Below are 15,630 nucleotides of genomic sequence, written 5' to 3' on the forward strand. Positions count from 1 at the left end.
GCTTACCAATTTCATCAATTAACAAAGACATCATATAAATCAAAAGGACACTGTTGAAGTACCACAAGGCTCAGTTCTTTGTCTCTTGCTTTTTACATTATATATGCTCATTATATATGCTCATCATTCATTATAGAATGAGATAATAAAGTGTTGATTTATCTCTGATGATGAACACCTGCTGTTAATTAGCAGAAACACAGAAGAGAAATACAAAACTACAGTACAACTGACTTCAGTCGCGGTTTAGATTAAATCAACTGAAATAAAACACATTGAATCACCACAGAGGATCATTAAGCAACTCTACAAACAGCCGCTTTATTTATTACCAACCTGCTTGGCCTTATTTCTGCCAGACTATACAAGATTCCATATAGTGATCATTCATTCATTCATTTTTTGTTTGTCTCTATTAAAAGTGTTACGTTTAGTTTAGAGCATCATTGTGGACGTTTTACATTATAACTTACATTGAAACGATGAATCTGCGACAAAGCAACTGTGGTTTTAGGAAACACGCGTCACTACATCTTTCTTTTTCCAAACGATGCATCATACTATGGTAGTTCAGCCTTGAAGTATGTCGTTGTTTGGAAAACGCACCCCAAGTTAGTAATAAGTGACACCTGCTGTTTGAAGTCAGTTATAGTTTTACTTCTCTTCTGTGTTTCTGCTAATTAACAGCAGGTGTTCATCATCAGTGCTCAATAATCACTTTGTCAATCCTTTAAATGTTGCGGTCACAATAGGGTTTGTGCTAGCGAAATTCTGTTGTACGGCACTGCATAAAAGGGGCGGGAATAAACAAGATTATTTAAAAAAGCGAGCGATTGGTCCATATTTTAAATTTCTGTCCAGAGAGGTCAAGTTTTGATCCTCGATTGGTATCATGCAGTCAAGTGATGCGATGACGCAGGTCAAAGTTCACCAAGCTTCAACTTTGCAATTCAGCGAACTGTGAAAATTTTTGCAAGAGCTTGCGTTTCCGGTCTTATACATTCGCGTGCAAATGAATGGAAGTCTATAGGGAGAAAAGTCCAGTGTGACCACGGCTTTACTTTAAAATTTATGTAGAGAGGGACCAAATTCTGTCTGAACTTGGTAAATTTTACTCATAGGATTTTGCTGTGTAACTATAATATAAAAATATAATGTTTTTTTTCAGTAGCTTATTTCTTATTTATTTTAGTATCTGTAGATGGTCTGCAGAGAGCTCTGCATTGTGAAATTAATGGTACATCAAGTTTAGTGAATGTTTTTTTCCAATGTTTTTTTTCATGACACATTTGACTTGAAAGCATTTGTAATCTCTCAGCAGGCATGCAGAACTAAAACCCCCACAGCCGAAGGATGAACACATTGTAACTGAGCAGCCAGTCGCCGAGGCTCAAGTTCCCAAAGCACAGAGCTCTTACTCTCAAACCATATCATTGTTGCACACTGAAGCCTCTCTTGCTACTGAAGTTAATCACAATGTTTCGCCTGAAACAGACACTCCAATCTCAGCTGTAGAAACGCCAAAAACAATGACAGAAGAACTCCAAAACATTGCAACTGAAGTCTTAGAAGCACCTCACGAAACTGTCGAAGCACCTGCGGAAACCGTTGCCTTGGTGAAAGTGGAGATAGAGGGTCAGCATGGGTCAGCTGAAGAGGGAAACATCACAGCTGCTCCGCCAGGTGATGCAGCTGCTGCTCCGGCAAGTTCAGACTTAACACTCACACCTGCTGAGGAGACACCTGTTAAACAAGCACCTGTTGAAGAGGTGATCGCGCTTACTCAGGTAAAAGCTGAAAAGAACTTGCCGGAACCAGAGCCTGAAACACATGTTGTGAATGAGAAGGAAGTGGAACAAGCTTTGAACGACGCCACTGAAGATGCTAGTCTCAGTAACACTGGAGATGTTTCACTGATGGAGAAGAGTAGCATTGAACCTGAATTTTGCCTTTTAGGTCAAATTAATGAGGTGGTTGTTATTGAGAAAAGCGTACCTGAAGTGACTGCTGAGGAACCCGTGATTGAACCAACAGTTGAAGTGGAGGAGAAACTTTCAGAGGATGTTCAGTCTGAGAAGGAAGAACAGAAGCAAGAAACATCTGAAGCTTCTCATACTCAGGAACTTTCACAGGAAGTTAAATCCCCAGGTGTAGATGTTTCCAATGGAGGATCTCCTGGCATTGAGAACGGTCTAGTGAAAGACTCTGAGAGTCTGAAGTGCGAGATTGAAAGAAGTGCTGATGTCGTGGTGGTAGAAAAGCTGCCTCAGAAAGAGGATGCAGTCCAGAAACCAAATGAGGAAGTCTTGGAAACCAAGAGTCAACTCTCAGCACAAACTGAAAGGTAAATGATAAATATTCAATTATAATTAATCACCAATCAATTAATTTATTAGAGGTAGGAAGTAAACTGGTTGACACAATGAACTGGTAGAAAGTTGAGTCTATCATTATAAAAGTTTATCATTCTTATTTGTTGTATATTAATCGACAATATAAAATTTAAGCTATTCTAAATAATAGAGTTGGGGTTGAGTCCAACTTTGTTGAGTCCAAGTCAAGATCAAGTGCTTAACCAGTCGAGAACAAGTCCGAGTCCAAAAGGGGTTGAGTCGGACTTCAGTTCTAGTCCTTAACATCCGAGTCCGGCCGAATGCAAAAAGTCATAAAACCATTAATTATTTTTATTTTGGCTTAATCCATTATTTATGGATCAGGGGTCGCCACAGCGGAATTTAGTAAATGATTATAAGATGGTAATTTTTGATTCTCTCATTAAGTTTTTAATTTTATTTCTGCAGCTTCAATAAGTTTTACTAAACATTCATGATTATAAAATAAAAAAAAAATAATTGTCATATATTTTAAAATACAATTTTGGTCTTAACACCAACATTCAATCAACATTGCAGTAGTTAATGTCACTTTTATTTTAGTTGTCACTGTGATAATAAATGACTGTATTTTATTATTTTTATTTATCTTACAGTATTTTATTTACTTTTTATACAGTGCTCAGCATATATGAGTACACCCATCACAAATCTATCTTTTAAATTCATATTTTTAATAGGAGGCTATACAATATTAATATGTGCATATACATTAGATTAGTCAGTATTGAAGCCAAATCTGGAGCTTATCTAACAAAACACCTTACAATAACGGTCCAAAAACTAGTACAGCCAAATGTATATGTTATAGAGAAATATTAAATACAAATTTTAAAAAGGGAAAATCAAGAGAAGCAAATTTTCTAATTTGAAAAATGTAGTAAAAATTTTGTAGGTTGTAATTATTTTGCAATATTTTACTTGAATTTAATTGTATTATCTTTCAATGTCTAAACATGTTTAGTAGCTAAAATGTTATTTCAATAAATATATCTGTTTAATAAATCTGTTTTGTTTAAATGCACCAACATAAATTGCCTATATTCACTGAGAAATGGATTAAAATGTTCATTTTCAAAATGGGCTGTACTCAATTATGCTGAGCACTGTATATTCTGTTTTCTTGTTCCAGTTGTCGTTATTTTAGTACTTGAAGTTAAACTAAATCTAAATGTGAAATTATATATATGGGTTGTTGACATTCATTAATTTATTAATTTATTCATTTTCTTTTCAGCTTAGTCTCTTTATTAATAGGGGGTCGCCACAGCGGAATGAACCGCCAACTTATCCAGCATATGTTTCACACAATGGACGTCTTTCCAGCTGCAACCCATCTCTGGGAAACATCCATACACACTCGTTCACATTCATACACTACGGACAATTTAGCCTACCCAATTCACCTATACCACATGTCTTTGGACTGTGGGGGAAACTGGAGCAACCGGAGGAAACCCACGCGAATGCTGGGAGAATATGCAAACTCCACACAGAAACGCCAACTGACCCAGCCGAGGCTTGAACCAGCGACCTTCTTGCTGTGAGATGACAGCACTACCTGCTGTGCCACTGCGTCGCCCGGTTGTTGACATGACATTGCATTTTCAGTGTCACACATGACACAAGCGTATATAATTAGTATTATCATCATTAACAATGTAGTAAATGGCTAAACGTTGCCTAGCCCTTCATCAACCTCTTGTTATAAAAAACTTTTTAAGCCAAATCTCTGTCTCTGTCTCAAGCATAAAATCAATATTAAATACGTCAGGCCTATTTTTACAAGTGGCTATTTCAGTAAATGCCAATCTTTTTTTCATTAATATATTTCTGAATGGGGCAGCACGATGGCTCAGTGGTTAGCACTGTCACCTCACAGCAAGAAAGTCGCTGGTTGGAGTCCTGATTGGGTCAGTTGGCATTTCTGTAGAGTTTGTTTGCTCTCACTGTGTTTGCTTGGGTTTCCTCCGGGAGCTTCGGTTTCCCCCACGTTCCTAAGACCTGCAGTATACAGTAGGTGAATTGAATAAACTAAATTGGCCGTAGTGTATGTGTGTAAATGTGAGAGTGTATGGGTGGGGAGATCTAAGAACGTTCACGTTTATCAGACGGTGCATGCTTTGAAATTTAATTATCATTATTTTTGACGGAGGAGCTCATTATCCTCTGTGTTACTTGCAGCACACTTTGCTATGAGTTTAGACACATACTTTTTGAAGCAATCAATCGCCATGCCTCAACAGAACACAAAAAATCCCGCAAATCGGAGACAGGAAGTAACATCTCCAGTGAGATGAAAAGTTGAGTTAAAAAGTTTCTCAACTATTGCAACAACAGAACGAAGAACTCGATGACCACGAAAAACTAAACTTAGAAACGAATCTCCGCCATGGAAGATGCTGCTGCTCCAGTCAAGGGTAAATTACAGGCGCTAGAGAGGTGAATTCTGGAATTAGCCGAACATTTTGACGATTTGGAAGATAGAGGAAGAAGCAAGAACATACGTATCGTTGGGCTTCCAGAGAATATAGAAGGTGATCGCCCTCTTACGTTTTTTGAAACCTGGCTACCAAGCTCTCTGGGCATTCAAACGAAATCCGACCGTATGAAAGGGTCTGGGTGTTTCCCAATACTTGGTTGCAGCTGGAAGTGCATCAGCTGTGTAAAACATATGCTGGATAAGTTGGGGGTTCATTCCGCTTAAGTGACCCCTGATGAATAAAGGGACTAAGCCAGGGGTGCTCAATCCTGTTCCTGGAGATCTACCTTCCTGCAGATTTCAATTGCAACCCTTATCAAACACACCTGTCTGTAATTATCAAGTGGATTTCAGGTCCTAATTATTTGGTTCAGGTGGGTTTGATCAGGGTAGGAGCTAAACTGTACAGGAAGGTAGATCTCCAGGAACAGGATTGAGCACCCCTGGACTAAGCCAATGAAATATTTGTAAATAATAGAAACTTGATAAATTTGTCACTGAAAACCGTATGATTTGACATCTACATCAGCAGCATGGCTGAACAAACAGGTAAAGAAATGCACAAATTCATATTTTTTTGTCATTATTACAAAATTTTTACAACAAACAAGCACATGTTTTAATACAATCAAAACCACATTCATGTTTTATAGTCAGGTTAAAAAAAAATGAACGTCTATAAAAAAACGTCTATAATCCCCAATAATAACTCCTGTATAGCAGTCCCACAGCATTCTGACACTCGAAGAGCTTTTTACAGTGTCGGGTATAATGTTTTGTGTGTTTACATAAATTAATATGGCCACTGTGTAAATTCACAGTACAGTTAGGATTTTATTGCCACATTATATCATTGTGATAACATGATTTCATTGCTTTTATTATTAGAAATACCAAAAAATACACAACTGTAATAACTACAGCAGTCGCCATCTTCAATCTCATACAGTATGTTGTAGTGGTATCCCATTTAGGGGTAAATTTTGAAGCCTTTCCCCTTGGCACTCTGTTTCAAATATTGGGATTGGGCCTTAGTTACCCCTAATAGCCTTGGTTCTCGTGTATATTTTAACCAGTCTTTGTATTCTTTTACAGCACTATTGAGTTGGACATACCTGAAGTCTCAGACTCATTGACTGATCAAGAGAAGAGTGAGAAGGTTTCAGAGGAGAAGAGTGAAGCTACAGAACCCACTCAGAATGGCCTGGACTCCACTTGTGCCTCTTTACCGTCAAGCCCTATTGAACAAAGCAGACCCACTGAGACTATGAGGTATTCTTTCTGCAGTTCACCATTATTACCATTAGGTGGTGTAACATTCTCAGTTTACATTCAGAAGTGTTCAGTTACTAAATGTACAGTAGTTAACACAGTATAATCAGACCTCTCATATTAGCAATGATGATATAACAAAAGCTTATTTGCCATGCCAAGCCAAACAACTAGCCATTACGTACAAACAAATGATATAATATTGCATCATTCCTCTAGATCAGGGCTGCCCAAACCTTTTCTTATGAAGGGCCAAAAACCAAACTTGATTGAGGCTAGTGGGCCAAAGGTAAAAAAAAGGTTGCCATAGGTAATTTTGGAATTTATTTAATAAAATTAAAAAAAAAATGACAAGAAAACATTGCTTTATATGAACTAATACAGTATTTTTTTTACATTTTATTATGAACTTGTTACAGCAAAAACAAAACATTTATAACAGAATTAGGTCACACTTTACAATAAGGTTCATTAGTTAATGTTAATTAATGCACTAAGATGAACAAACAATGAACAACACATTTACTACTGTATTTGTTCATGTTAGTTAACGTTAGTTAATGAAAATACAGTAGTTCATTGTTAGTTCATGTTAACTCATGGTGCATTATAATGTTAACAAGCACGGACTTGAATGTTAATAATGCATTAGTAAATGTTCAATTATAATTGATAAAGGCTGTACATGTGTTGTTCATGATTAGTTAATATTAGTAAATGCATTAACTAATGAACCTTATTGTAAAGTGTTACCCAGAATTAAACTAGTTTTTGCCTTGATTTGCTTGCCAATGTCTTCTGCATACAGTAGTCCTCTATCCGTGGAGTGACAGTATTTACATTTTAAAAACTCGGATTTAATTACAACATTTAATTGAAACATTTAATTACAGTTTGCTTTTTTGTAGCTCAGCAATAAAACTAACACAAATGTTTATGTCAAATTAAAAATGACGATCTCTTTGTTAAAGACATTCACCCTAACCCTCTCATTCTCATTCTCCTCTTAGTATGGTGGGCCAAATCAAAGGTTACAAAGGATCCTACTTTGGGCACTTTGTTTCTAGATTAATGTTGTCTTACCCTCAAAATGTAGGATTTCACACAATTACTTCATGTTATCCCAACACAAATAGTTACACTTAATTGTTTTTTGCAAACGTAATTGAACATAAAACAGTTAAGTTATACCCTAAATAACCCTTAAAGAGTTGTGTTGATTTAGCTCATTATAAATTAGTTTGAAGAAGTAGCAAAACATTTATTGAGTGCTTATTGAAACAGTGTTAAATTCTTTGTCTACTTTCTGTGGTACTATTATTTATGTGATTTATTTATTATTTGTGATCAGGCTATTTTGGTTAAGTATTTATTCAGTTGTTTTTACAATAGCTAAAAAAAAGATAAACTCATTCCTATCATTCTTATTTTGGGAATTTGTGATTGAAGTGCATAGTGACCTTTGACATAGTTTAAGATATCTGGGATGGCGACATTTAGACAGTCTGAACAGTTCCTCTTCTTTTGCTCACTACATTTTATAGTGATAATAAGCAGAAATGTTTTTTTAGGAAACAAATTGTCATAGTATGACTAATACAAAAAAAAAAAAAAGCATGTGGCACTTAAGTAGTTATCATATTTTAGGGCTGGGCGATTTGGCCTAAAATCAAAATCTCGATTAATTGAACATTTTAACTTGATTACGATTAATGAACCATTTGCCTTCATAGTTCACAAACAAGTTTTATACAGTAAATATGCTCGCAAATTACAAGTCAGAGATTTTTGAATGAAGGGTGCATTGCTTGATTTTAAAATAGTTGACGGGACGTCACACTTGTAAACACTCACTCCAACGAAGGGCTCTCTGCTGTCCTTCGGCTCTCCACGCTGCCAACACTAACAAACCAACCATTCACACAATTTCCACAACGCGTCATCACAATGTGTTGGTCAATTTTTGAGAGGTGCATGGGAATGCGACTGCGTAAAGGCTGCACCGGACCATACGTGTGCTATTGATGGAGCGGGGTCACGTGACTCCATACACTGCAAGAGAAATATTTGAAAAAATTAACCTGGGAAAATTAGATCGATTGTAGGTTCTGAATGTCGATTTTCGATTTAAAGTTTTTCGGTTAATCGCCCAGGCCTTTTGTATATTTCATATTTAGTGCTGAGAATGAGTACACCTCTCCTGCCCTCTTTTTAAAATTAATATTTTCTACAGGATGCTTTACAGTAATATATTTGTCAGGGTATCTGTGGAGTTTTAAAAAGTCTTACATTTCAAAAGAATAATTTTAGGCCTTAAAAAGTCTTTGACTGATTGACTAAAATATTGTCTTGTAGATCTAAAATCAATTTTCTTTTGTTTTTGCACTGTAAAACCCAACAGTCAACTTTATCAATTGAAATGAGTGTAGAGTGTGAACTCAAAATCCACTGAAAGTTCATTCTACTCATTTGAAAAGAGTTTTGAACTCAGTGTTGAAGGTAATGAGTTAATTAAATACTTCATTACTTCAACTTAAATGGAGTAAGTTCACAGTACTCAAATATATTTGTTTTTTTATCTCAAATGGTTTGTTGCAATCGCTTTCCTTAAACGGTTTGAGTTCTCTTCATTTATTGGGTTTTACTTTGCTCAAATTGCTTCATTTACTAAATTGGATTAGGTTCACAGTACTCATTAAAATTAGTTTTTGAACTTAAATGGTTTGTTCCAATCAGTTTCCTCAAATGATTTGAGTTACCTTAACTTATTGGGTTTTACAGTGTGTAAAGCTACCCAATTATTCCAACACACATCCAGTCACCAACAAATACAAGTAAATAAAATTAACAGAATAAACAGTTTGTTGCGCTTGCATGGCTGGGCGATATGGCAAAAATGCAATGTTGATAATTATTTTCTATATTGAACTTTAACAATATATATATCAAAATCAGTTATTGCTTCCAGATTTAAAAGAGTACACCAGCAGTTACTGAAGTATCAACACACTTTTAGGTTTTTTTTTTTTTTTAGGTGTGATTGGCTCTTAGATCAGTATAGTGTAAAATAGCCCAGAGCTTATCATTGTTATTGACATATATATTATCACGATTCGATATAATATCGTCCATTGGTATTTATTGACCGAACACCATTGTCAATATCAATAATAAAAAAGGTTTGGTATGTAGTTTCGGTATAAAGCAATATAGTTTTATTAAAATGTAGCTTGCATGTTAGCATGCACCTTGGAAGCAGTCCCTAATAAGCTTAGGGTGTCAGTTCCAATGGAGGCGCATGTGCGCCGTGCACGACATGCACATGGGAGCGACGTGCACATAGTGTGCAAGTGGCCCGCATGTAATGTGCGTACCATTGGCACACTATAAGCATGTCTCTCCCATGTCCATTTTCCAGGTACACCTAGTTGAAAAACATCTAAACTTTTCTGAATGCCCCGGGGGCACTGCGATTTATGTAAGTAGAACTAACCAATCTGCTTCACATTTTGTATGGAATATATACATTTCAGTAACGACTAAGTACCTCAGACAAGCACAGGGCATCCAAACACTGCAGTGCTTTTTACTTTTCTCCATAAAGTTGCTTCGGAGCAGTAGCAATAGTTTCTCCATTTGTAATCCTCTGACAAAATGGTCGCCTATTTACGAGAGACGCTATAGAAAATGGTGAAGGAAAGCACGTGCCACGCTGGTCACTTTAGAAATAGCAACACACGCAAAAGTGAGGTGATTGTAAATGAAAAAGGATGTAAGGGAGTTGCCTGAGTGGCTTTTTGGTTTCTTTTCTTGTGCATCCCAGCCCCTAGCTCCCCATCTGAAAGATTTTTAGCATGGGGGTAATGTAGTCATCCAACTTCACAATTAGTAATGTTGCAGTATGTATTTGAATCCGGATGGCTGGTTCCTTTGCTTGAAAGCTCAAATGTGATGATCATAATTAGTAGTGTTTACAGAGTTTGAGGTTTACTGTATCATTATTATTTACACCTTACAGATGTTGATTTACCTTTACCATTGCACACACTTTAAAACATTTTATTTATCAAGTTTAAGAGTCTCTTGAACACTTATGTTATTTTATTATAAAGAGATCAGATATTTTGATTAAATATTTTAGTTTTTGACTTAAAACTATTTGCCTTAATAATGTTGGTAAATTAAAATAAGGCAGTTAAATAAAAAAATATATATTCCTAAATGGATTGTTAAAAATATTTTAAAATTATCGATATTGAATGATATAAAACATGATATTGTGATATTATTTTTGCAATATCGCCCAGCCCTAATATGTATATACTAGGGTCTGCTTGTTTTGACACATTATTTAAAATATGTGGCCAAGAAATAGCTAATTATAATTTTATGCAAATCATTTGTTAGGGCAAGTACATTTTTTTCTTATGGGCTATTAAAAAATCTTTCGTGTTTATCCCTATATACGTCTAAAATGTAATTCTTTATGGTCGTAAAAAGGTCTTAAAAAGTCCTAAATTTGACTTTGAAACCAGCAGAAACAAACAAAAAAAATTGTAGGAATGCAGTCCAATAATTATTATGCCAAATTTAATATGTTGTGGGAAAATAGTCAACACACTTTTAATTAACAAGAAAAATCAAGAGGAACATAAAAAATATCAAATTTAGTTTAAGTATTATAGTTTATTAGGTCACACTTTACAATAAGGTTCATTAGTTAATGTTAATTAATGCATTTACTAACATGAACAATCAATGAAGAATACATTTACTACCGTAATTGTTCATGTTAGTTAACGTTAGTTAATGAAAATACAGTAGTTCATTGTTAGTTCATGTAAACTCATGGTGCATTAACTAATGTTAACAAGCATGGACTTGGATGTTAATAATGCATTAGTAAATGTTCAATAATGATTAGTAAATGCTGTACATGTGTTGTTCATGATTAGTTCATGTTGGTAAATGCATTAACTAATGAACCTTATTGTAAAGTGTTACCGTTTATTATATAGCATGTAGTTTTTTTTTTACTTGTTTAAATTTAAATGTATTATCTTTCTATTCCTAAATATGTTTGGTAACCAATCTCTTATTTTGATGGATATAACTGTTTAATAATATGGTTTTGTTTAAATGCACCAAAAATTATTGGCTATATTCACTGAGAAATTATACAAATTTGAAATCGTCAGTAAATAATATATAAAGAATAGTTTTTAAATTAGTATTAAAATCTTAGCTTTATTTTATTGCATTTTTAAACACTAGTATTATTTAGTTTAGTCAGTCATATTTGCAATATTTTGGGGTCTGAATAAATAGAAAAAGTATTGAAAAATATAAAAATGCTATTTAAAATACATGATATGAGTCAAGTACATATTGATGTTCTAATCAAATTAATTTTATAGTTATTTTATATAAATGAAAAGCACATTAAATGCAGGTAATACTTATAAAAACGTCTTCAATGTGTCCAAATATGGGTGAAATAATATAATAATTAGGGGGCCGGCAGGGTAGCACATTGGGTAGATCTGTCACATCACATCAAGAAGGTCAATGGTTTGATCCTCGGCTGGGTCAGTTGGCATTTCTGTGGAGTTGGCATGTTCTCCCCATGATCACTTGGGTTTCCCCCGGGTGCTTCAGTTTCCCACATAGTCCAAAGACATGCGTTATAGATGAATTGGGTGAGCTAAATTTTCTGTAGTTTATGAGTATGAATGAGAGTGTATGGGTGTTTCCCAGTGATAGGTTGCAGTTGGAACATATGCTAGATAGCAGTTAGCAGTCAAGTTAGCAGTTCATTCTACTGTGGCGACTCCGATGAATAAAGGGACTAATCTGAAAAGATAATGAGTGAGTGAATGAATAATATTTAATTATTAAAACAGATATATTCATATAATTGATGTAAACAAGCCTTTACTGTGAAGTAGTGTTTGATCAACTTGTTTTTCTTCACCAAAATTGGCACTCAGTCATTTTGTGTTTACAGTGATTCTGTTGCTGTAGAAGACACTGAAGCCAAAGCCGAGGTTACAGAGTCGAGCATGGCAGAATTACTGAAGGAAGTTGTAAAAGATGTTGCAGAGACTGGACCTCAACAAACTGAAGAAGAAGAAGAAAAGGACAAACAGGAAGACGAAACTAGTGTTGCCCGGGAAAATGAAGACATTTCCGACACCCCAAAATCAGAGACCATTTTCAGCAGTACCTCAGTGGAGGTTCAGGTCATAAGAAAGCCAGAAGAGAATGTGGAGGAAGTGCAGGAGGCACTAGATGAGTATGTGTCACTCTTTTATTTAGTTTTTCCAGCTGTGGTTTCGGAAAACACATGGTCAGATAATGTCTGGACACCAGATAGTTCACCCAAAAATAAAGATCATCATTTACTCTGCCTCATGTGGTTTTAAACATTCATGACCTTTATTCTGTTGAGCGCATGCTGGTTGCTGTTACTCATAGACTTCCATAGCTGGAACAAAATAAATAAATTCTATAGAATTCAATGGGTGCCAGCAATCAGCATTTTTCAAATAGGCAGTTGAAGTCTGAATTATTAGCCCCCCTGTTTATTTTTTTCCAATTTCTGTTTAACAGAGAGAAGATTTTTTTCAACACATTTCTAAACATAATAGTTTTAATGACTAATTTCTAATAACTGATTTATTTCATCTTTGCAATGATGACAGTAAAAATATTTTACTAGATATTTTTCAAGACACTATTAAACAGCTTAAAGTGACATTTAAAGGCTTAACTAAGTTAATTAGGTTAACTAGGCAGGTTATGGTAATTAGGCAAGTTAGTGTATAATAATGGTTTGTTCTGTTGACAATCGAAAAAAATAGCTTAAAGGGGCTAATCATTTTGTCCTTAAAATGGTGATTAAAAATTAAAAACTGGTTTTATTTTAGTCAAAATGAAACGAATAAGACTTTCTCCAGAAGAAAATATATTATCAGAGATACTGTGAAAATTTCCTTGCTCTGTTAAACATAATTTGGAAACTATTTAGAAAAGAACAAAATCAAAGTCTGTTTTTTATCCAACAGAAGAAAGATACTCAAACAGGTTTTAAACCAGTGAAGTTTGAGTAAATGATGACAATGATGATATTTTTTGGTGACCTATTCCTTTAATTGATAATTAGATCAAATTAATGGATAAACTGGAGTATCTTCAATCCTCTTAAGGCTGATCCCTCTATACCATATTCTTTACAACCTAAAAACTACATTTGTTTTTCAACACAAAGAGTTATTTAAGATTTGGAAGCCTGAGTTTGTTTTCAAATGTGTATTAATTAATTTACATCCCTTATATACGACTATATATATATATATATATATTTATTATTATTTTTTTTTTATATATGTCAGTCCTTTTGTGCCAATGCCACCAAAAAAAAACAAAAAACTCTGAATAGATCTATTTAGATGTTTAATTAGGAAAGCTTTTGTATTACAATTTTTATTTTATTAAAAATTTAAATATTACAACTGTAATTGTGCAGTGTAGTTTTGCAATTTTAATTTACGTTCATTTAATTTAATGAATATATTTTTTTTTAACTTTTGGCAATAAAATGCTGTAGAGTCTAATAAAATTATAAAATATGAAATGTAAATCAATCAACACTTCTGTAGAACATAAAATATAGATTTTACACTCACCAGCCGTTATTATTAGTTACACCTTACTGGTTGGACCCCCTTTTGCCTTCAGAACTGCCTTAATCCTTTTTGGCATAGATACAACAAGGTTCTAGAAATATTTCTGAGATTTTGGTTCATATTGACATAATAGCATCACGGAGTTGCTGCAGATTTCTCAGCTGCACATCCATGATGCGAATATCCCATTCTACCACATCCCAAAGGTGCTCTATTGGATTGAGATCTGGTGACTTTGGAGGCCATTTGAGTACATTGAACTCAATGTCATTATCAAGAAACCACTCTAAGATAATTTGTGCATTTTTCAGACTATTCTCTGTAAACCCTAGAGATGGTTGTGTGTGAAAATCCCAGTAGATCAGCAGTTTCTGAAATACTCAGACAAGCCAATCTAGCCACAGCGACGTTCAAAGTCACTTAAATCAACTTTCCTCCCCATTTTGATGCTCCGTTTGAACTGCAGCAGATCGTCTTGTCCATGTCTACATGCCTAAATGCATTAAGTAGCTGCCATGGGATTGGTTGATTAGAAATTTGCGTTAACAAGCAGTTGGTCATGGTGTACCTAATAAAGTGGCCGGTGAGTGTAAATTTAAAATATTCGTCCTTGTGTGAATAAAGCTATTAATCAGCCTCTGTTAAATCAACAAGACAATCATAGCTATAACTAAACAGACTAATGTTTGATGTGTGACTGATAAAACAAGGAACTGATCTAAAAGAGCTAAAAAAAATCACTTTACACCGAGTGTAAAGTCTTGCCCTTCATGATGAATCATTATCTGGATGTGATTTCATGCACGTTGTACATAAATATAACAGTTTAGCTCTTCATATTAGACTACTCATGACTGCATGTCATAGTGGAAAAAATATGCATGACAGTTCCTCTTTATGTTGTAGGAGTGCAGATCTGTATCTGGGAGCTGAGGAGATTGAAATGGGAGCCAGCAATAACAAGCCATCCAAACCACTGCTAGAGCTCACAAGTACACAGATTCATTTATGTCAGAAATATAGGAATATCGTGCTAATATTGCTGTTTGGGAAAGTGATTAGAGACAGTCAAATCTATGTTAAAATCTGATAACTTTCCTTTTTTCTTTTAGTTCCTGGTGTCGAGACCAGATGTAGCTTAGCATCAGCTGTGGACATACTGGCCTACAGTGAGCGAGAATGGAAGGGGAGCACAGATAAAAGTGCTCGCATACGAAAGGTGATCTAACTATCTTTTTTTCTGTGATTTGATGTATAATTTATAGTATATAAATATGATCATTATTTTAAATAAATATACATTGGTTTGGTATTTTGCAACGACACACCAATCCAAAATTGAAGAACAAGTGCAGATGGAAAATGACTGTTCCCAGCTTGTGCTAGTCATCAACTATTCACCTTTTTCTTTTGTCCTATGGTGCATTGCTTAGAATACGTGATTTTCATTAAACTGTAGATAATCAGTGAATTGGGTACAGTGTTGACATTATGCTCCTTATAGTTCACGCATCTAGTATTAAATAGCCCCTATTATGCATTAAAAAGAGTCATATTTTGGTTTGGAGCTCCAACAAGAAGGTGATACACATGCAAGGTCAAAATTACTTTCATTGTCTTATATTATGCATTTATTTTTACCTAATTATCCCAACAACTCCCATGTGATCAAAGGCTTTTATTCTCATAAACCGTGCGGACGTGAATGCGTCTGACTGCTCTGATTGGCTAAAGCAGACGTCTCCATCAGCGCATTGTAGATATGCACGCGCTCTTTCCGGCAATCATCCTTCTG

General features: G+C 34.8%; 1 protein-coding gene across 5 annotated transcripts in view; it reads left to right on the forward strand.

Annotated features, from left to right (window-relative positions):
• LOC100001665 overlaps positions 1-15,630 on the forward strand; it is a 42,810-nt gene that overhangs the window by 7,149 nt on the left and 20,031 nt on the right. For 3 of the 5 annotated variants that reach the window (XM_087309302.1, XM_087309303.1, XM_087309304.1), the window contains 5 exons: positions 1,319-2,344; positions 5,971-6,147; positions 12,155-12,442; positions 14,742-14,827; positions 14,948-15,054. In XM_087309302.1, coding sequence (XP_087165428.1) covers positions 1,319-2,344; positions 5,971-6,147; positions 12,155-12,442; positions 14,742-14,827; positions 14,948-15,054 — 1,684 coding nt within the window. The remainder of the gene's footprint in view (positions 1-1,318; positions 2,345-5,970; positions 6,148-12,154; positions 12,443-14,741; positions 14,828-14,947; positions 15,055-15,630) is intronic. The other 2 variants (XM_087309305.1, XM_087309306.1) reach the window with 1 other exon arrangement.

Source organism: Danio rerio, chromosome 24 (assembly GCF_052040795.2).
Source record: "Danio rerio strain M-AB ecotype USA chromosome 24, GRCz13ab, whole genome shotgun sequence".
Lineage (NCBI taxonomy): Eukaryota > Metazoa > Chordata > Actinopteri > Cypriniformes > Danionidae > Danio > Danio rerio.